Source organism: Cucurbita maxima, unplaced genomic scaffold (genome assembly GCF_002738345.1).
Source record: "Cucurbita maxima cultivar Rimu unplaced genomic scaffold, Cmax_1.0 Cma_Scf00027, whole genome shotgun sequence".
Taxonomy (NCBI): domain Eukaryota; kingdom Viridiplantae; phylum Streptophyta; class Magnoliopsida; order Cucurbitales; family Cucurbitaceae; genus Cucurbita; species Cucurbita maxima.
Window position 1 is genome coordinate 174,607 of NW_019272043.1, and position 22,302 is coordinate 196,908.

The 22,302-nt window shown below is 34.7% G+C and overlaps 3 protein-coding genes across 4 annotated transcripts; all 3 read left to right on the top strand.

Moving 5' to 3' along the window:
- Positions 1–2,551: 2,551 nt before the first annotated feature.
- On the top strand, positions 2,552–12,513 carry LOC111499923 (phototropin-1-like). The gene is made up of 21 exons (XM_023151654.1): positions 2,552–3,368; positions 3,808–3,990; positions 5,580–5,671; positions 6,081–6,375; positions 6,677–6,890; positions 7,035–7,105; positions 7,189–7,295; positions 7,367–7,416; positions 8,054–8,158; positions 8,278–8,337; positions 8,416–8,505; positions 9,436–9,512; positions 9,817–9,901; positions 10,046–10,126; positions 10,238–10,341; positions 10,896–11,052; positions 11,150–11,272; positions 11,478–11,529; positions 11,628–11,740; positions 11,999–12,139; positions 12,234–12,513. Exons 1-21 carry the CDS (start codon positions 2,656–2,658, stop codon positions 12,339–12,341), a joined length of 3,021 nt encoding a protein of 1,006 aa, XP_023007422.1. The 5' UTR covers positions 2,552–2,655; the 3' UTR covers positions 12,342–12,513.
- Positions 12,514–13,137: 624 nt separating this feature from the next.
- LOC111499847 (nipped-B-like protein B) lies at positions 13,138–14,763 on the top strand. 2 transcript variants are annotated; one of them, XM_023151543.1, is made up of 2 exons: positions 13,138–14,329; positions 14,548–14,763. In XM_023151543.1, exon 1 carries the CDS (start codon positions 13,243–13,245, stop codon positions 14,209–14,211), a length of 969 nt encoding a protein of 322 aa, XP_023007311.1. In that variant the 5' UTR covers positions 13,138–13,242; the 3' UTR covers positions 14,212–14,329; positions 14,548–14,763. The 2 variants fall into 2 exon arrangements, with proteins under 2 accessions (XP_023007311.1, XP_023007312.1); XM_023151544.1 differs by having other exon boundaries at positions 14,579–14,763.
- A 5,111-nt stretch (positions 14,764–19,874) lies between these two features.
- LOC111499859 (embryo-specific protein ATS3A-like) lies at positions 19,875–20,731 on the top strand. Its single transcript, XM_023151562.1, has 2 exons — positions 19,875–20,000; positions 20,198–20,731. The coding sequence occupies exons 1-2, from the start codon at positions 19,908–19,910 to the stop codon at positions 20,681–20,683; spliced, it is 579 nt and encodes a 192-aa protein (XP_023007330.1). The 5' UTR covers positions 19,875–19,907; the 3' UTR covers positions 20,684–20,731.
- The last annotated feature ends 1,571 nt before the right edge of the window (positions 20,732–22,302 follow it).

Genomic DNA, 22,302 nt, shown 5'->3' on the forward strand with positions numbered 1-22,302 from the left:
AAATAAGTTTACGAGGCAGTAGGGCGTTTGATGTGACTACCCATTACGGCCATCCCATCATCTCATTCAAGGCCGTGACACTGGATAAGCTAAAGGTAATTTCACGTGCCTGTGGGTCGTACCACATGTGGGGCTTCCTTCCATCTCCCACCAGTGGCATTTTAGGTATTACACTGCCCCAATTTTAATTTTGATTTATTGTAGAAATTGATAGAAATGGACAATCAAAATTTTTAAGAAGATAAGGCCTTGTCATAAATTTATTTTTTTATTTAATTTTAATTCTGTATTTGAAGGCAAGAGGTTGACAAATTTCCATTTTCTCCTTGTAATTTGGTGCATTATAATGATTGGTTAGATGGGAGGCTATGTTTTGTAAATTTCTGCATCTAAAATTGTTGTATTGCCAAGTAATTGATGTGCAGTACTTTCTGTGGTCAATTATTGACATTTCCTATCTTTAAATAATTACCAAAGTTTAGGCTAATTTTTTAATATCGATTCAAAATTAAGTAATTTTATCCGAAAAAAAGAGAAAGGTATAGAATAAATTTAAGTTAGTTTAATTCATAATATCAACACGAAGGGAATAATATGTGAGGGTTCATTATTAGGACAACCAAGGAATTGAAGATAAAATATGTAATTTTCTTTTGATTCTTTACATATTTATGGCTCCACATGGAACTCATACCAAATCCTGTTTTTCTAATAGAGATGGGACAATGATGTCCTCTTCCAATCCTCAAATTTTATTGTTTTACATTTAAAGAAAAAAAAAAAAAGGTTAGAGTCGAAATTTGCCGGTCTGATTGTCCTCGCCTAACAAATTCTAATTTGTTGGATAGTTTCCGGTTTCACAATTAATAACTGTGTAACATTTATTCTAACCGATAACGTCGGTGTATGCTTGAACCTCTAGTCACGTTTGAGAGAAATGTTTTGGAACATGTGAACTAAGTAAAAATGTTGAAAACAATGTTATAACCTAAAAATGATTGACAACGATACGACTTTGATAACATATAATCCGAAGAAGTGACGATTAGTCATATCATTACACAACTGTAAGCAGGATTTTGATGATTAGTCATATACCCTCCTGCTATTGACACAACATGAAATAGTAAAAATCAATATAAGAAGAAAGCATGTAAGAACATATATGTAGTCATGGACAACACGTTCTAGACAAATATGATGAAGATGTCGAACATATGACCATAGACAATACACCTTAGACAAACATCACCTCCGAAAAGAGAAAAAGAAAAAAAATATATATATATTATTTCCTAAAATGATGCAAAGAGGTGGTGGGGGAGTCTCCAAAAAGAGAATCCGACTGGGGCGGCAGGAGGACAAGGTGATAGATAGGGCAAATGGGCGCTCAATGAATTAGTCGGCAGACCCAACAATTTTTCATTAACCAAAAATAAAAATAAATAAATAAATAAATGAGAAAAATTACAAACTTTGGTTTAAATTTTATTTGCCCGACAACCACGAGAGCAAAAATTCTGAACCTCAGAGACATCGAGCTAGCTGCTGGAACTAAAAAAAACGTTTTTCATTTCTCGATTTATTATACGTGTGTGTATATATATATATATTAATTATTATGTTTTAGACTTACTATTACCCATCAATTAAATCTAATTTATTTTTACAATACCACCTCCAAAGCCATGAGAATTTATGTTTAAAGTGGACAATATTATACTATTGTGGAGAGTCGTGTTCATCTAACATGGTATCAAGTCAGGCTCATAAACCTAGTTATGTCAATAGAATCCTCAAATGTCGAACAAATAACTCCAAAAGAAAAAGGAGTCGAGCCTCCCACCTCGAAGGCATAGTAAAAAATGACTAAGATTCCAAAAGAAAAAAGGAGTCGAGCTTCGATTAAGGGCAAGACCTCCTATCTCGAAGGCATAGTAAAAAATGACTAAGACTCCGAAAGGAAAAGGAGTTGAGCCTCGATTAAGAGGAGACATACTTTGTTCAAAGAGAGGCGTTGGATGAAAGTCTCACATCCGCTAATTTAGGGAATGATCATGAGTTTATAATCAATAAATACTATCTTCATTAGTGTGAGTCTTTTGGGGAAGACTAAAGCAAAGCCATGAAAGCTTTATATTCAAAATGGACAATGTCATACCATTGTGGAGAGTCATGTTCATCTAACAGTACGAAGAGAGTTTGCGCCAAGTGAAATGACATCACTACCCTCCAAAGCCATCAGATCAGTAAGACGTCGTCACAATCACATTGTGGAGAGTCATGTTCATCTAACAGTACGAAGAGAGTTTGTGCCAAGTGAAATGACATCACTACCCTCCAAAGCCATCATATTAGTAAGACGTCGTCGTCTCAATTCATGAGTTGTTTACAATCACAATCACATTCACTCGAACTAGAAAATTTTGATTTTTTTTTTTTAAATGGGTCTTTTGTAATAATCTTTACATTAAAAATTATATTTTAAAAATTTTATTTAAAAAGGGTTTTTTTTTTTTTTTTTGGCTGACTTAGTTTAATTAATTAGTGTTTTTAGTGAAGTGGATAAAGTTTAGAAGTGCTTGAAAATAAGGAAATTTATGATTATATATATAATTGTATATTTTGATATTGAGATGTTCATGCAGAAAACTAATGGAGCCGTTGGAAAAACCGGTGCCGAAGTCGTCGCCTCTCGCGCCATTTCCACGGGACTCAAGAGGATCGCTCGAGGTTTTTAATCCCTCCGCCACTTATACGTCACGATCCATCAATTCCATTTCACGGCCGAACTCGACGTGGTCCAATTGGGTGGAGCCACGTAGCAGTGCGGAGTCGGACTCGACTAGACTCACCGCCGTTCCGACGAGTAAGACCGGCGAGGATATCACGTCATGGATGGCCTTCAAGGATTCGAATGCTTCACCACAATCCAACTCGCCACAAGCTCAGAAGACTATTTCGGCGATTCTCAGCGACAAATCGCCGCCGAAATCAGCGGAAGAAGTGGACTCTGCCGCCTTACGTGCTGCCGAGTGGGGATTGGTACTGAAAACCGATACGGAAACTGGAAAACCGCAGGGCGTTGGAGTTCGAACTTCCGGCGGCGATGAACCGATTAACAAACTGGAGAATTCGAGAAGAACTTCGAATAACTCGGGGCGGAGTTCGGGCGACATGTCGGACGATGTTGGAAGAGAAAGAGGGTTTCCGAGAGTCTCTGAGGATTTGAAAGACGCTCTGTCGACATTTCAGCAAACATTTGTGGTTTCTGATGCTACGAAACCTGATTATCCGATTATGTACGCCAGTGCTGGATTCTTCAAGATGACTGGCTATACATCCAAGGAAGTTATCGGAAGAAATTGGTGAGTTTCTTCAAGCCATTTCCCCCAAATTTTTCTGTTTCAATTCTAATTTCAACTTTAAATATTACAAAAATTCTACACGACATTATTTCAGAAACGATTTATATGGTTGAATTCATCCTTTTACGGAATTCTTAATAAGCTTCAATTTCAAATCGCAGAAGCAGCAATTGAATTTCTATACGTTTATATTTGAATTCATCGTTTATTAACAGTTTCGAGTTCTGAACTATCTTCAATTTCAAGTAGCGAACGGAAACATAGTTCATATTATGACTAGAACTTGAACTTGGAGAATGAGATTTCATAAGAACAGCATGTTTTCTTAGATAGTTCATATTATGTTTCTTAATGAAGAATCTGTCGGTGATAGAAACTCTTAAAAACAAATCCCAGTTCGTTCTTAACCGTGGGGATTAAATTGGAGTGGCTTTTGCAGTCGATTTTTGCAGGGTGCAGATACAGACCCAGAAGATGTGGCCAAGATTCGAGAGGCTTTACAAGCTGGGACAAGTTACTGTGGGAGGTTGTTGAATTACAAGAAAGATGGGACCCCGTTTTGGAATTTGCTTACTATTTCACCTATCAAAGATGATGACGGCAAGGTTCTCAAATTTATTGGGTCAGTTCTTTATTTCTCTGTTTCTTTAGTGCTTTCAATTGGTCCCCTTGAAATTCTGCAGTTTTTTTCTTCGTCTTTTCCTTTCAATTCACTGCATTTCCTTCCTGTCTAATCTTTGATTTAGAGCTTTTCCTTGATGTCACGAATGAGTTTGTTCTGTGCTGATAATACTGGTCCAACTGCTAGTAAATTTAGATGCCTTTGAAGCCATAAACTCCAATTACTGTATTGTTTTGTTAATTAAGACGAAAAGAAAATTTAGATGTCTTTAAAGTCTCATGAGAATAGTCGAGGTGCATACAAGTGTGCTTGAATAGTGACGGATGTCGTAAAAGAAAGCTTCCGAAGTCATATAGGTCGTGTCGTACCATGTAGGTTGTAATATGTAGTATTTCGTTAATTAAGACGAACGACAAATTTAGATCTCTGTAAAGTTTCGTTTGAATAGTTGAGGTGCATACAAGCTAGCTATACCAACGGATATAGTAAAAGAAAGCTTTCGAAGTCATATAGGTCGTGTCGTACCATGTAGGTTGTAATATGTAGTATTTCGTTAATTATGACGAACGACAAATTTAGATCTCTTTAAAGTTTCGTTTGAATAGTTGAGGTGCATACAAGCTAGCTATACTGACGGATATAGTAAAAGAAAGCTTTTGAAGTTATATAGGTCGTGTCGTACCCATGTAGGTTGTGACATGTAGTATTTTGTTAATCAAGACAAACAACAAATTTAGACGTCTTTAAAGTCTCGTGAGAATAGTCGAGGTGCATACAAGCTGACTTGAATACTGACGGATATAGTATAAGAAAGCTTTCGAAGTCATATAGGTCCTATCTTACCCATGTAGATTGTGATATGTAGTGTTTTGTTAATTAAGACGAACAGCAAGTTTAGATGTCTTTTAAAGTTTCGTGAGAATAGTCGAGGTGCATACAAGCTGACTTGGATATCGTAAAAGAACTTTCGAAGTGATACAAGTCGTGTCATACGCATGTAAGTTGTGATAGTAATGAAAACAGGAAGATGAAAATTGAGATGCTTTTGATGTCACATAGCTATCATTGGTAGGACGTGATGCAGATATGAAGTCACGGGAGTGTGTTTACGGAGAGGGAGAAATGAACTCAATTATGGGAAAATAATTCCAAAGCCATGAATTAAGGAGGGGGCAGTGTGGGTAAGATCTATGTCTGAGGAAGGGAAGATTATAGCATATGGGTATGCCAAATTCAAGCAGTTTTAATGAAAGAATATGATCTGTGCTACAACTTACAAAAACATATCACATGATGCCAACCATAAATTTTCAACCAACTTTTCTTTTAATTGTCTTGCCCACTGGAGTGCTTGTCTTTGTCACTTTCCCTACTGATTCAATGGCTGATTGTGATAGAATGTGGGTCTTTGTTTCTCTGATGAAATCTTCACCCTCTGATCTTTGATGGACTGTGATTTATGATGGAAGAAGAATGTTGGTTAAGTGATTTTATGGTCGTTTTTAGCTCGAACCTCTTGGTCGAGCGTACGCTCGCTTTCGTATCTAATAAGTTCTTAATCTAATAATTTTTAAGTTTGGATGTGACAGAATGCAAGTAGAGGTGAGCAAACACACAGAGGGATTCAAAGATAAGATGGTTCGTCCTAATGGCTTGCCAGAATCGTTGATTCGTTATGATGGTATTATTGCTTCTCTTTCGTTCTTTGTCGCATTCATGGTTTGTTTTGGGACCCCACGATTCAAAAGCCTGGAGCCATCTAATTTAATTTGATGTTATTGGTAGCCCATTGTGCAAATATGTCTGGAAGAGATAAATAAATGAACTTTTTATTAGAAGAAGGTGAATTTTTACTGTTTGAATCTGAAACTTTTAAAACTTTTGTTTCTATCCCAATTAAGAGTGAAATTTAACCCACCATGGAAGCTTCCAACTTCTTGTTGATATTTTCCATGAATATGTAATATCCATTTGTCAGAAATATATTTGGCTGTTAAAATAAATTAATGTGTAACATATGAATTTGGGTCGGATTGGTTGCTGTAAAGTTTGGGTAATTTTGAGATACAATTTGGGTAATTTCATTGCAGCCCGTCAAAAAGATATGGCTACCAGTTCGGTAACGGAGCTTGTGCATGCGGTGAAAATGCCTGGGTCTGTGTCTGTAAGTGAATCTAGGCCACGGGCTCTAAGTGAATCTATGAACCGCCGGTCAGTAAGAAAATCCGGCGGCGGAGATGAGGCATATAGACATGAAGCTGCTATGGTTAGGCGAAAGTCAGAGAGTACAGCAGCTTCAACTGGACGACGTAGAAGGTCGATGCAGCGTATCAATGAGCTGCCGGAGACGAAACCCAAGAAGTATAGCCGTCGTTCATTTATGGGGTACGATTTCTTTTTCTTTATTTTTTTAGGTAAATTATAATATATATATATATATATATATATATATTTTTTTTTTTTTTTTGTTTTGTTAACAGACGAAAGTGGACATATCTGTTCACAATGAAACAATGAATTTGAGCTATTACAAATACCTGATGGAATCACAAATAATTAAAATAAGAATCACAAATAAATAATGATAGGGGTGATTTAATATGTTATTTAAATTTTACATAATTTTCAGCTCTTTTTTTTTGGACTAAATTCAAAATTTCTCATATAATGTCTTCTTATTATTAAGCATTGTGAGGAAAAGTGAATCAAATACTGAAAGCTTCAACATTGAAAATTGTTCGGACGATGATAATGAGAGCGATGATGATGAGAGACCAGATAGCGTAGACGACAAAGTAAGACAAAAGGAAATGAGGAAGGGTATTGATTTAGCGACCACCCTCGAACGTATAGAGAAGAACTTCGTCATCACTGATCCGAGGCTGCCCGACAATCCCATTGTAAGATTCTTACTTCTATTCTTACTGTAACAGCCCGAGCCCAACCCCACCGCTAGCCGATAACACTATCTGCTATAGGTGGGTTAGGCTTAAGTAACACATATGTAATGAAAGTAGGAGTTTAATGTTCATTATTCATTTCAGATATTTGCTTCTGATAGCTTCCTGGAGCTGACTGAGTACTGTAGAGAAGAAATCTTGGGAAGAAATTGCAGGCATGTTCAAGCTTCTTCCTCTTCCCAAAACCTTGCTTCCAAATTTTAGCTTACACTTTCTGTTGCTATTCTGGATGTTGTAGGTTCCTGCAAGGTCCTGAAACCGATCGAGCAACTGTCAAGAAAATAAGAGATGCAATTGACAACCAAACTGAAGTTACAGTGCAGCTTATTAACTACACCAAAACTGGTATGCTTGAATTCCTGTGATGTTTGTTTAAGTTATTTAGAACTTCTTTTTCATATTTAATCTCAATTCAGGTAAGAAGTTTTGGAATCTGTTTCATCTACAACCTATGCGTGACCAGAAGGTACTCGTTTCTGAAGACATTAACTCGTTTAACTTCTGATATCTCACTATATAGATGAGTGTGAGATTCCACATCGGTTGGGGAGGAGAACGACACATTCTTTATAAGGGTGTTGAAACCTCCCCCTGGCAGACGCGTTTTAAAAACCTTGAGAGGAAGCTCGAAAGGGAAAACCCAAAGAGGACAATATCTGTTAGAGGTGAGCTTGGGCTGTTACAAAAGGGTATCAGAGCCAGACATAGGGCAATGTGCCAATGAGGAGGCTAAGTCTCAAAGGGGGTGGACGTGTGCCAGCAAGAACGCTAGGTCCCAAAGGGCGTGGATTGGGGGGGTACCACATCGATTGGAGAATGGAACGAGTGCCAGCGAGGAGGCTGGGCCCTGAAGAGGGTGGATTGTGAGATCCCATATCAGTTGGGGAGGAGAACGAAGCATCCTTTATAAGGGTGAGAAAACTTCTCCCTAGCAGACGCATTTTAAAAACCTTAAGGGGAAGCCCGAAAGGGAAAACTCAAAGATACAATATTTGCTAGCGGTGGGCTTGAGCGGATACCATGAGATTTTTTTTTTTTTTTTTTAATGACTAACGTGACTGTACTTTTGATCTGAAAAGAAAAGTACTTTCGTGTGCAAACAGGGAGAAGTCCAGTATTTTATTGGAGTACAACTTGACGGGAGTCAGCACGTCGAACCGCTAAGCAATTGCATATCGGAAACTACTGCAAAAGAGGGCGAAAAATTGGTCAGATGTTACTTTTGCACAAGAAAAATGCTAAAGAACGACATGTATTTCATTTAACTAAGAGTGTTGTTGGGCGTTTCACTGTCTTGTGACTTGTTTACTGATTGTCCACTTGCCAGGTAAAAGAAACTGCTGAAAATGTTGATACGGCGGCTAGAGAACTTCCCGATGCCAATTTGGTACGTGAAATCCATGTATACATCTCTTTAAACAATTTGAAGTTGCAGTTTCTGACAAGAAATCTCTGCAACCTACAGACACCAGAAGATTTATGGGCAAATCATTCTAATGTGGTCCAACCAAAACCTCACAGAAAGGATAGTGCTTCTTGGAAAGCTTTCCAGAAGGTAATGTTTAGTTTATTTTCACCTCTTTGCCTGAATTTGAATTTTTACCATTGGATCGTAAATAGTTCGAGCCTTCTTGCAATAAGATGTTGAGGATTGTTAGTAGAGGAGTCCCACATCGGCCTAATTAAGGAGTTGATCATGGGCTTATAAGGAATACTATCTCCACTGGTATAAGGCCTTTTGGGGAAACCAAAAGCAAAGCCATGAGTGCTTATACTCAAAATGGACAATATCATACTATTGTGGAGCATCGTGATTTCTAACATGGTATCAGAGTCATGCTCTTAACTTAACCATGTCAATAGAATCCTCAAATGTCGAACAAAGAAGTTGTTAGTCTAGAAGGTGTAGTCAAAAGTGACTCAAGTGTCGAACAAATGGTGTACTTTGTTTGAGAGCTCCATAGAAGAAGTCGAGTCTCAATTAAGGGGAGGCTGTTTGAAGGCTCCATAGAAGGAGTCGAGCCTCGATTAAGGGGAGACTGTTTGAGGGCTCTATAGGCCTCAGGGGAGGTTCGATGGTGTACTTAATTCGAGGGGAGGATTGTTGAAAATTGTTGGGAGAGGAGTCCCACATCGGCTAATTAAAGAGTTGATTATGGGTTTATAAGTAAAGAATACTATTTCCATTCATATGATGCCTTTTGGGAAACCAAAAGCATAGCAATGAGAGCTTATGCTTCAAGTGGATAATATCATACCATTGTGGATTGTCGTGGTTTCTAACACCAGATTCTCACAAATAATTGTAACTCGGATGTAGTGTTTGTGGAATCACGTCTTCCCGTTCCTAGATTTACACATATTTTTAGGCAATATATGTACATATGCTTGTGATTTCTCTACGGGGCTCGTTGCATAATCTGTTCTTGAATTTTCGCTATTGTCATTTTCGTCGACTAATGTTAGTTATCCTCTTATGGTACAGATTTTAGACAGTGGAGAACAGATAGGACTGAAACATTTCAAGCCGGTTAAACCTTTGGGATCAGGTGATACTGGCAGGTTTGTGTTCTTTCTATCACATTTTTATCAGTCTTGTTCTTAAAGGATCGTCGATAATATTGGTTTAGTATATATTTGTGAGATCCTACATCAGTTGAAAAGGGGAACGAAACATTCCTTATAAGGGTGTGAAAACCTCTCCCTAGTAGACGCGTTTAAAAACTGTGAGGTTGACGGTGATACGTAACAGGCTAAAACAGACAATATCTACTAGCAATGGGCTTTGAGTGGGCTTGAGTGGTTACAATATTTACAAGAAGCGACCACAAGTCACTATTTCATTTGTTTACGTTGTTGGCTGCAGTGTGCATTTAGTAGAACTGTGTGGGACTGATCAGTGTTTTGCCATGAAGGCAATGGACAAGGGTGTTATGCTTAACCGCAACAAGGTTTTGAAAAATCTCTCTTTTAATGCTTCATTTGATAAGCAAAGTATTTATAACTTTGGCTATGAATTTCTTCTACTTTGTCTTAGAAAAAACTCGATTTTCTCCTCAGCAATGCCCACTCCCATGCCTTGTTTTGCTGTACAGGTGCATAGAGCTTGCGCCGAGAGGGAAATACTCGACAAGTTGGATCATCCTTTTCTTCCTGCGTTATATGCTTCATTTCAGGTTAGAAAGTTACGGACATTTTCAACATTGTCGACAGCGGGCAGAACAGAACAACTTCTTTCAGCTGTTAAAACGTCACAGACTGTTGACTTATTCTTCTTTGTTTTTTAGACAAAAACACATGTTTGTCTTATAACTGATTACTGCCCTGGTGGAGAACTCTTTCTGCTTTTGGAGAGACAACCTACAAAGGTTTTAAAGGAAGATGCTGTAAGGTAAAGTAAACCAAAGCTTGACTGTAATAATCCAAGCTCAAACCCACTACTAACTGATGTTGTCATTTTTGAGCTTTCTCTTTTGGACTTCTCTTCAAGGTTTTTAAAACGCGTCTGTTAGGGAGAGGTTTCCACACTCTTATAAAAAATGTTTCATTCTCCTCCCAAACCGACGTAAGATCTCACAATCCACTCCCTTCGAGGTCCAGCGTCTTCGTTGTTACTCGTTTTCCTCTCCAACTGACGTGAGATCTCACAATTCACCCTCTTTCAGTGCCTAGCGAGGACGCTAGTACTCGTTCCTCTCTCCAAATCTCCAATTGATGTAGTGAGGTCTCACATTGACATTCTAATGTAAACTTGAGAATCTTTTAGGCCCAATCTGATAACCTTTTTTTTTTTATTCTCTGTTTTAGAAATCGTCGCTTATAAATACTACTTCCTTCCTTCTGTGTTTCTTTGCATTATCTCAAGCCATATTTTGAACACAGATAAAAACGAAATGGTTATGAAACGGAGCCTTAGTAACGTGCGGTGAATGTGGATGGATGTAGGTTTTATGCTGCTGAAGTTCTCATTGCATTAGAGTATCTTCATTGTCAAGGGATAATTTACAGAGATCTGAAGCCTGAGAACGTTCTACTCCAGGGAGACGGACACGTGACGTTGACGGATTTTGACTTGTCATGTTTGACTGCTTCCAAACCTCAGGTTTCCCAAATACTTGTGATATAATTTAGGAACCATTTTTCATCATCAGTCATTTTGGCTATAGAACTTCTCTTGATGTGAATTCTGTCATCTGCAGCTTTTGTTTCCAACGATGAATGAGAAGAAAAAACAATCAAGATCTCAACAGGCTCCGATCTTTATGGCCGAACCTATGCGAGCATCGAACTCATTCGTCGGCACTGAAGAGTACATAGCACCGGTTTGTACTACTTGCAAATACTTTTCCATATCTAAAATAAGAAGATCAAACTACGGCTCAAAACAACAAATATTTGAACTATAAAATTTGTTCGTTTTCACCATATTAGAGTGTATGATTTGAACACGAGAATCTTTGTTCCTTTATACGTTGTGTAATCAGTGAAGTTCAACGACATTGTTATCGTCGAGGTCTAATTTTGTAGGAAATTATCACTGGGGCTGGCCATACTAGTGCAGTGGACTGGTGGGCTTTGGGTAATTTTCATGATGCTCTTATCTGATTGAAAATGTTTTGAGGATTATATTTTGATTTTGATTGCTTATATATGTTCTTGGATGGTTTAAAAATTTAGGTGTCCTCCTATATGAGATGCTCTATGGATACACACCCTTTAGGGGGAAGACAAGGCAAAAGACTTTTGCCAACGTTCTTCATAAGGATCTTAAATTTCCCAGAAGTATATCGGTAAAGACTTTTTATCCGAGCAAAATATTAGTAGATTTATAACAAGTTTCAAAGTCTTGATGTTCGATATTAGGAAACCACGAACCTCCATAATAGTATGATATTGTGCACTTTGAGTATAAGCTCTCGTGGCTTTACTTTTGATTTTTCTAAAAGGACTTGTACCAATGCAAATAGTATTCCTTACTTATAAATGCATGATCTTCCTGATTGAATATACAAATCTATAATGTGAAAATTTTGAATGTTGTGTTTCAGGCTAGTCTCAATGCAAAGCAATTAATCTTCAGGTTATTGCAAAGAGATCCCAAAACTCGATTGGGTTCTCGAGAAGGAGCTAATGAAATCAAACGACATCCGTTCTTCCGAGGCATCAATTGGGCGCTCGTTCGTTGCATGGTAAACTACTACAAACTTAATCTCAAGAGAGCTTTATTTTCTGCTCATGCTCATGAGAAGTTTCCATTTCCTAACATGTCCGGTTATATTTCAGAAACCTCCCGAGCTCGAAGCTCCTCTCTTCCCGACCACCGATGCCGAAAAAGAAGGTAATAAGGCATCAGATTTTGATGGAAAAGATGTTGAACTCAGTGTTTTCTGATAAGTTTCCTTTCTTTGTTTGATTGCTTTAGAATGTCAAATTCTTTTAGGCTTCATAGCTTTAAATATTGAAAGCTTCTTTAGTGTTTATTTAATCTCTACCCAATGTAATAAGAATATTGTAAGGTGGTGGTGATTGGCTAAATAATCTCTTAGCTCTGCTTTCTTTGTAATATATATATATATATATATCGTCTTTTAAAAATATATATAGTCAAGAAAATTAAAAAAATATTTTATAAATTTTGTTTTTATTTTGAGAATTTATCTAAGAAATGAAGTGTTTTTGAGAAAATAGGTGTAATTTCTTTTTGTCACGTATAAAACACGAGGGAATTTAATGAAACTTAAAGATAATATTGTAATTTTTGAAAAAATGTCCGTATTTTTTAAATAAAAGATAAAATTAAGAGTATTTTTTTTAGAATTTAAATCTAAATTTATTTAAAACTATACCAAACTAGTTGAGAAATATATTTAAATTAAAATGTTAAAATAAATATTTGATATATTTATTAAATGAGAAAAATATAATTATTATATTTGATATAATAAATATTAAAATAATTAATGTATATTTATATCTTAAATAAAAATACAGACAACATTCAAAACAGTTAAATTTATATTAAAATCTTTTATGATATTTAAATATAACTTAAAATAATTTTTAAAAGATTTTTCAATTTTCTAGAATTCTTCCAAATTTATTTTTTTTATAAATTAATTGATATATAAATTTAAATTTTCCAATATTTTACCGATTTTATATAAGTATTTATTTATTTATTTATTTCACTTTAAAACCCTAAAATTCGGCGGTGTATTTTTTGGTCTCCCAACTTGACTGGGGGACTGATAAATTCTTCCTTAAACCCTAAAATCGTTGGTGAGAGAGGGCGATGAAGACAATCACCGGAAATGTGGTTTCTTCGAAGCCAATCTCCCTTTCCAAAGCGGCGTCCACTCTCTCCTCCTTTCTCTCCGTCGATAACGGCGCTTCGAAAGCGCTCTGTGCCTACCTGAGACGCGCCTCCGCCTCCTTCAACGAGTTAAAGCAGCTTCATAAGGACCTCAAGTCTTCGCGGTCCGATCGGAATCCCCGATATCACGGATTCGAGGTTTCAAGTGGTTTAGAGGCTGCTGTAGATAGTTCACATCGGATTGAAAACGGTGAGAGGATCAAATCTTCTGTATCTGAGAGTAAAAGCGGGAAGAAGCGGCGGGAGAGTAGGGATCTGAATGAGGACGAGCAGGATGGGAAAACAGCAATGGCAAGCGGTGGGAATGTTGATTTTGAGAATGTAGTGGGTGAAGATGGAAAGAGAAAGAGCGACGAATTGAAGTCTGAAATTGAAGGTAAACCTAGCCGAAGAGTCGAGGTCGATTTGAAATCAAGCGATAGAGATGAGAGCGTTGTAGCAATTGAGAAGAAAAAAAAGCACAAGAAAAAGAGCAAGGATGGAGAAGATGAACGTGATGCTGAAGTCGGGCAAAGTTACGGGAAATCGCAAACTAGTGCTAATAATGGCGAGACTGAAGATTTCGTTGAGAACAATGTAGCAAGGGAAAAAGATAGAAAAAAGAGGCATAAGGACAAGAATACTTTGGGTGATGAGAAGGATGAAAAGAGGACAAAGAAGGACATTGATGATGAAACAGGTCTTGTGGAGCTGTCGACTAAGGATAAGAAGAAGAAGAAGAAAAAGAAGAAGAAGAACAGGGAAGAAGATGCGGACGTTCTTCAAAATAACAGTGGAGAGGCTATAGAGAAAGAAAATAAAAAGAGGAAAAATGGAGACTTGGAAGAAGGGGTAGATGATGGTTCAGAGGAGCAGCAGGGTACAAAGAGAAGGAAAAGAAAGTCATGAGACAAGCAAGGATGAACATGTAACTCATTATTTGTTAGGAGTTGAGGAAGTCTCTGTATTGGAAGATTCCATGTGCTCACAGCTTATTGGAAAGTCTGTTTACTAATTGCTATCAATGGTAATAGTTTTGATGCTTCATATCATCGTTCTATTTTGATTACTTATACCAATTTTATCTATCAATTTGAAGCTTACGAAAATTTGAGTTCACCCTTCTGGCCTTCGGTTTAGTTTGTCATTGATTTTCTCAGCTATTTGATTAATGAAAGCTTTCCATGTTCTTGATTGTTTTTCCATGTCTGTTGTGGGTACTAATGTTTTTGTTTCAATGAGGAGCCCATTGATCTCCGATGTTTATTGCAAGAAGCAAACAACAACTGCGTGGAAGGCAGCTGCTATATGCAAAGGAAATGTAGAAGGTACATGATTTGATGCATATTTATAGTATTGCATCAGGTAACTCCCAGCTGTTATGAACATTGTTTTGAGTTAATGATAAAAGCTAATGTATTCCTATTCGATCAAGAGATGGATCAGCCTGCATAGCCCAAATGGTTTTGTGCTTGTATCTCATTATGAAAACTGTTGTTCTTTGAGTCATCGGTCGCCGACCAACAAGTATACCATGGAGTGTTTGCCCCTCCTTTGAGAAGGGTATTGCATGCCTTGAAAAGAAACCTTTATCTACTGGTGCCCATCTGTAGCAAAGCTTGCTAGAACTTTCACCGCTTCGATAATTAGATGTAACAGCCCAAGCACTATCGCTGGTAGATATTGTCTCATTTGTTGGGCTTTTCATTTTAGGCTTTCCTTCAAGATTTTAAAATGCGTATGTTAGGAAACTTTGGGTCTCAAAATGATTCAAAAACTGATAAACCAGGGTCATTTGGTCATAGGAATAGAACTGGAAGGTCATATAAAGTTCATGTAGTCTATTGAATGTGCATACTTCCTCCCATGGGTGCTAATGAAATAACATTTTGACGGTTGGGATGGAGTAGAAGCTGTGACCTATTCCCTCGGTAAACATATTGGGTCTGCTTTCAAGTGTTCATATTCAATTCGTCAAATCCATATAGGATCCTACTTCTCTCGGAATATCTGGTTTGAAGTGTTCATAATCCATACAGGATCATACTCCTACCTTCCCAAGATTTAGGGGATTTGGGGTTGAAGTATGCAAGTTCTTTGCCTACTCATCCTCGAGACTGATTACGAACTTAACGTTCGAATCCTGGGCCTTAATCGAAGAAACAGAAGAATCGCTCATAAATTCCAAACTTTCTCGAATGGCTTCTCATAATTAGGCATCGGTTGTGGTTTGGGAGGGCGAAGAACAAATCGGGATTATTCGAAGAAGACGTCTTTTTCGGCTCTAATTGCAGCTTCTATGAATCGCCAACACTTTCTAATATAGTGTATTGATTACAAATATGTTAAAACATTTAACATTGATTGGGTTATTCAACACTTCAATATTTATCTTTTTTATAAAAAGAAATTACAATCCTCTTATGAATGTTTTCATTGAAATTGTTTATTTTTAATAATGTATATTTGATAAAGATATTTCTGTAAAAAGAAAACACTTTTAATCATTTAAAATTATTCGAGATTAATTGAATATTTTAGAGATTTAATAAGTTGTCCACTAAATTAAACCTTCCATGGTCGTGGCTTGTTGGCTTTGTGGGGGCGAACTTAGTGTTACTCCTGCAAGTCACAGGTTCGATCTATAAAGGTGCCAAGAACCAACAAATTCCACTAATTATAATGACTGATTTATGTTGAGGTATTCTAAAATACCTTTTAGGAGATTGGTCAGATTTCAAACAAATATCTCGATTATTAATTTTTTTATAATCACCTGTAAAAAAAAAAAAATAATAATAATAATAAATACTAATATTTATTTTTATTGTGAAGAAAACCCCTCAAATTGTGTTGTAAGAAATAAAAATATATAATTAATAATAAGCAATTAATAGAACCGCGTGTAATTAAAATTAATGAGAAGACGGTTAAGATATAATAACAATTTTGCTTGAAAAAATTTTAATTTAATCTAATATAAATTATAAAAAATCTATATATATAAGTTTAATTACTTAAAAGTAATTGAAAGATCACCAAAACTGATCGTAGCTTGTTGGCTTGGTGAAGGAAATAAGCTGGGCCTTATTTATCATCAACGTCTCAGGTTCGATCCGTTTGGTAAAGAGAAAAGGAAGAAAAACAATTCAAGATGTATTTGCCAAGGTATTCTAAAATACCTTTTATTTATATAATAATATTTAAAATAAAAAGTAATTTTTTATATAAAACAATATATTTAATAATTGAATTATAAATTTATGTCTATGGTGATTTAATTATAAGGTTCATTTTAATTGATTGAAATAATTTTGAAAATGTTTTTTTTATTTATAAATTTTAATAACTTAAATTGTGTATAGCCCAAATAATTTTAGAGAATTAAAGATGTTTTTGTAATAAAAAATCTTAATGCATAATTGCACGTTTAGAGAAAATTAGATTTTTTATATTTGTTTTTTGACAAAATAATCCTATAAAAATATATTTAAAATTAATAGAAACACAATTGCAGTGCGATCAAAACTAATTCGAATTTTCTTTAAAATAGAATTAAAGATTTAATAACAATTTTGCTGAAAATAATTTTTCAATTAGTGCTTCCAATTTTATAAATTTTATAAATGAAGAATGAATGCTTGTAGAATTTCTTCGCCCTTAGATCACGTAATATGTCGAATTGGAATATTTGGAACACTGTGATCCTTATCTTCTTTGGACTTTTCTTTTCGAACTTTACCTCAAGGTTTTAAAACATTACGGAGAGGTTTCCACACCCTACTTTATTCCCCTTTTCAACCAACGTGAATTGTCACATTAGAGCTTTGGGTCTCAAAATGATTCAAAAACTGAGAAACTCTTGATCCTATTGTCATTGGAATAGAATTGGAAGTTCACTTAGTGTATTGGATGTTCATACTTCCTCCACAAGGCTAAGTACTAAGATGGGAGGATGTTATCCTTAAACGGTGCTGAGCCACAATTGCAATCTTGTGGTAGAAAGACAACAATTGTGCGACACTTATTCTAACCTAGGAACAAGTCGCTGTGAGAAATTTGGATTTCATAGACAACGTCGACATATGATCAGGTCTTGGGTCATGTTTGCAATAAATGTTTTAGTAAACGTGAGCGAGGAAATATACTTGAAAACAATTTTAAAAAAATTGAAAAAAGTAATGTTATATGGCTATAACCAAATAAAGAACCATCCTGGCTTAAAAAGCATTTAACTCAAGGTACAAAAAAATTGACTGCTAATCGCATCTATCTATAGTACATTTTATGGCATTTTAACTTTGACGGGTGTAGACACGATTTTGGTGAACAGTCAGTCATACACTCCCATATTGACATAACATGAACTAGTAAAAGTCTAGACTTATCTAAGATGAAAGCACGAAAAAAGGGTTTGCAATGGACATGTGACCATGAACAAACATGACTGAGACATTCGATATGTAGACATAGACGATAGGTCTTGGACAATATGGGACTGATTTCGACCGTAACGTTCGAATCCCGCGCCTTGATCGATCAAAGAAACATTTATTGAACAAATTTAAATAAAGCTGTCCAACACTTACAACTTTCTATGGTTGTGGCTTGTTGGCTTTGTGGGGGCGAACTTGGAGCTTCTCCCCCGGCAAGGTCTCGGGTTCGATTCATGAAGGTGTAAAGAACCATTGGAAACCCAAAAAAACAAATATTGCTGGTTTATGTCAGGTATTCCAAAATACCTTTTTTTTTTTTTTTTTTTTTTTTTTTTTTTTTTTTTTTTTTTTTTTTTTTTTTTTTTTTTTGGAGATTGTCAAATTTCAAGAAAATATTTTAATAAATAATAAATATACAACATAACTCAATAATAAATATACAATATATTTAATAATTGAATTAATTAAAAAACACAATTGCTGTGCAATTAAAACTAATTGGCATTTTTTTAAAAAAAAGTTGACAAATTATTTGAAAATAACTTTTCCAAATAGTGTTTATAAACATATATGAAAAATTATTATTTATAAATTAGAAAATATTTAAAGTTACCAAGGCTCGTCGTGGCTTGTTGGCTTGGTAATGGAATTGAGAGAAGTCTTGTTTGATCGCCATGTCACAGGTTCGATCCGTCGTGTGGTACTGAGAAGGAAATAAATAAATAAATATAGGATTATTATTTATAGGTATTCCAAAATACCTTTTTTGGATATTTATTAAAAATCAAAATAATTTTCATTTTCTTTACAAATATGACATCAACATTTTTATTATTAAAAAATAAGTTTATAATAATTAAATATTTTAAAATTTAAATAGAGTACCTTTCGTGGTCGTGGCTTGTTGGCTTTGTGAGGGTATACTGTTGTAGAATCATCTATTGCAGTTCCTAATTAGTCCCGGGTTCGATCCCTAGAGGTACAGATAAAACACCAAAACCCTAATATTATTGCCAGATTTATGGTTGAGGTATTCTAAAATACCTTTTTGGAAATTAAACAAAATTTTCAATATAATAAATATAGATTGTGATTATATGACCCAACTCAATGATAATGGTATTTTTAAAGGGTTTTATTTTAATATGAGCATGACTTAATATATTTTAGTTTATATATTTAAATAAATCAAAATAATTGTTCTAATCATCAATTTTATGGGTACTTAATCTTTACTTTTGTATAAATTTGTAGAGGGATTATTTTTATTATATTATTAATTGATTTTTTTAACAAGAAAATTCTCTAATTATGTAGCAAGAAATACAAATATATTAATAATTAATAAAATCATTATGCAATTAAAATTAATTTATTTTATTTTTAAATTAAGATATAATAACGAAAATAATTTTCGAAAAAATGCTTACAAACTTAAATTTTAAATTTTGTCCAATAAAAAAAATGAACTAAAAATAAAGAGATTATATTGTTTAAAAATAAGTCAAATAACACCAAAACACTTCGTACTTCGTTGGCTTGGTGAAGTTCTTGAGTGTATGCTCAATTTTTCAACAGGTCACGGGTTCGATCTGTTTGGTATTGGAAGGTGGAAACAAAGCAATGTATGATGGTTTATATGCCCAAGGTATTCTAAAATACCTTATTTTTGTTATAATTAATTTTAAATTAAATATTGTATTAGAACTATAAGGATGTTTGAAATAATTTTTGAAAATGTAATTTTTTTTATACCTTAAAAAAACAAATAATTAGCACATAACTAATTTTAGATTATCAAAAGTTCTTTTTTTAATAAATAAAAAAAATGTTAATCAAAGGAAAATGGAATTAATTTTATTTGCTATTTTTTTTAAAAGAAGAAAATTGTAAAATTATAATATTGTTGAATATAAAAGAATAAGATTTAAATATATTTAGAAGAGGAAGAGTGGGAATTAAAAAGATGCTTTCCTCTAATGAAGAGAAATTAGGGTTTGAAAAAAAAGGGAAATGGCCAAAATCCAAGCAACTCTATCTCTGCTTCAGAATCTAATCCCCACTTTTTGATGTTCCCAAGAAAAGAATTGCCGTCGCCGCCGCCGCCGCCGCCTCTCTTTCCTTATATATACTTTCTTCTTCTTTCTTCCTCCTCCTCCCATTCCAAACATGCCGTTTTCCGGCGGAACAGCCCCGCCCTTCTGCGCCCTTCTCCTCCTCTCTCTACTCGCCGCCGGGAACTGCCTCGCTTCAACCCATGAGGTCTTTTCTTCTACTCATTTATGTTACTTTTAATTTCCATATTTATTCCAGTTACCTTAAATATCATATTTATTCTAGATATATGTCTTATCATATAATTATAGTTAAAATCTTGTATCTATTTGTTTTGTTGCTTTCTTTTCATTTATGGTTATTCTCGTATTCTTTGTAATTTATTTTTCTCAACTAAAATGCAGAAAGCTTGCATGTATGCCGTCACTGTGGAAACAACGTGCACAAAGGGCGCCGACACGTCGAACCACGTCAGCCTGAGATTCGGCGACACGAATTCGAACGACATTGTCGTCGGACACCTGAATTCCAAGCACGTGAGGAGGGTGGATTCTTTAGAACCACAAGTTCTGGATGACATGCCAAGAAAGCCGTTTCAAGCTTGCATGGTGGATCACTTCCAAGTCACTGCAAAATGTGTCACCTCGCCGATTTGTTACCTTTACCTGAAAGTCGCCGGCGCCGACGACTGGCGGCCGGGATTCGTCCATGTTCGGCTGTTGGAGAGCCCACATCTTAGCTCAAATAATTTCTATTTCCGACGTGTGTTGCCTCGCCACGTTTGGCATGGATTGGACACGTGTCGTGGTGACGTCACCCCTTTTGGCATCAAACGCAGTAGAAAAGTCTTTGCCGCTAGCAAACATTTTTTAAGGCATAAATTCAATTAAATTCCCCAAATGTAATTAAATGTCTTTTTTTTTTTTTTTACTTAAGTTGATAATAATTAATGATATATAAGCTGTTGTATATAAATTAATTTTAACCAAATTACCTAATTTAGATTTTTTAAATATAAAATTTATTTATTTTTAATTTAATTTAAAAAATAGTTGCGAAAAAGAGGAAAGACACCAAAATTACGGAATGATGACGTGGACCAAAAGGACCCCCTTCATTTTGATTAGTAGACTATACGTCGTCGTTTTCTTTTTAATTGAATTTAATTAATTTTAATGGCGTGATTTATTTTATTTTTAAATAGGTGATGCAAAAATTGAATTGGAATTTTTAATATCCAATACGTATTAATTGGTTGGTAGGAATAAAGCTTCAATTTAAATTAATTTTGCAAAAATAAACATTTTTTTTTTCTGGAGAAATTCAAGCTCTTGCTATTAAACGCGAATAAAGTCTTGTATTATTAATTTGTTTTCTAAAAATTAAATAAACAAATAAATAACATGGCATAATAAAATACTATTTTTTCCTATCCTAATTGGAAAATATACAATTACATACATGATCTAATTCAAAATAATAATAAATATAAACACTTTTAAAATTACATACACATTTTATTTACAAAATTTTCTATTTGTTTTTGCAAGATCATGACAGAGATTTTCCAAAAAAAAAAAAAAAAAAAAATGTTCAGACAAGGCGAATCAGGGATTTGGGCAGGATTGGGGTACAGTCGTGAATAGGGAATATAATCTCCTCATTGATCCCGACCCCGTTTAGCTAACGGTGAGAAATCTCTTCCCAGTCTCTTTTACACTTTATTCGTTTAAACAGGGATTCTTCCTTTGTTCGGGACAAGTCCCCTTTTTAAATTTCACCCTATATTATATGGTTAAATGTAAAGACGTCACTAAATTATATGATTGAGTGTTAAATGTCACCTCATTTGTCGAACTCGAACTCGAGGGGGGCGGGGGAGGAAAATGTAAATGTAAAAGGAAAAGGAAAAGGAACACTTTTAAGAAAGGTTGAAAGAAAATGCAAAGATGGCTTTAATGATGTGATGAAATTCAAAAAAACATAACATTGGTTGTTTTTTTCTATATGCTTTTGGTTGATATAAGTTATAGTGGAGGCTCATTTTTTGCCTTTTTTTTTTATTAAAGATAGATTCAAAAGCAAATGCATTAATCATTTAAAAGTAATTTCAATTTTTTTAGAATAAATATTTGAAGCCAAGCTATTAATTATAAATCATTTTAATATTGGGTTTCACAATGGTAAAAATTATTTAAAAAAATAATTCATATTTATTTAAATGTGATTAGAATTATCAATTAAATGAAAAATATTATTTATTTTCAATTATTTTAATACTCAATGATAAAAAGAAGAAAAAAAAAAGAGAAAAATAACTAAATACGATATATATGATAAGGAACGAACATCAATGAACCATCAATTAAAATAAATTCATTTCTTTATAATAAAGACTCCTCGTGTTTCTAGTCAAACTTTAAGTATATTTTAATATTGTTTAACTAATTAAGACAGTTGTGGATCTAGAAATGGTACGTAGTTACCTGCAAGATTTAATTACAAATTT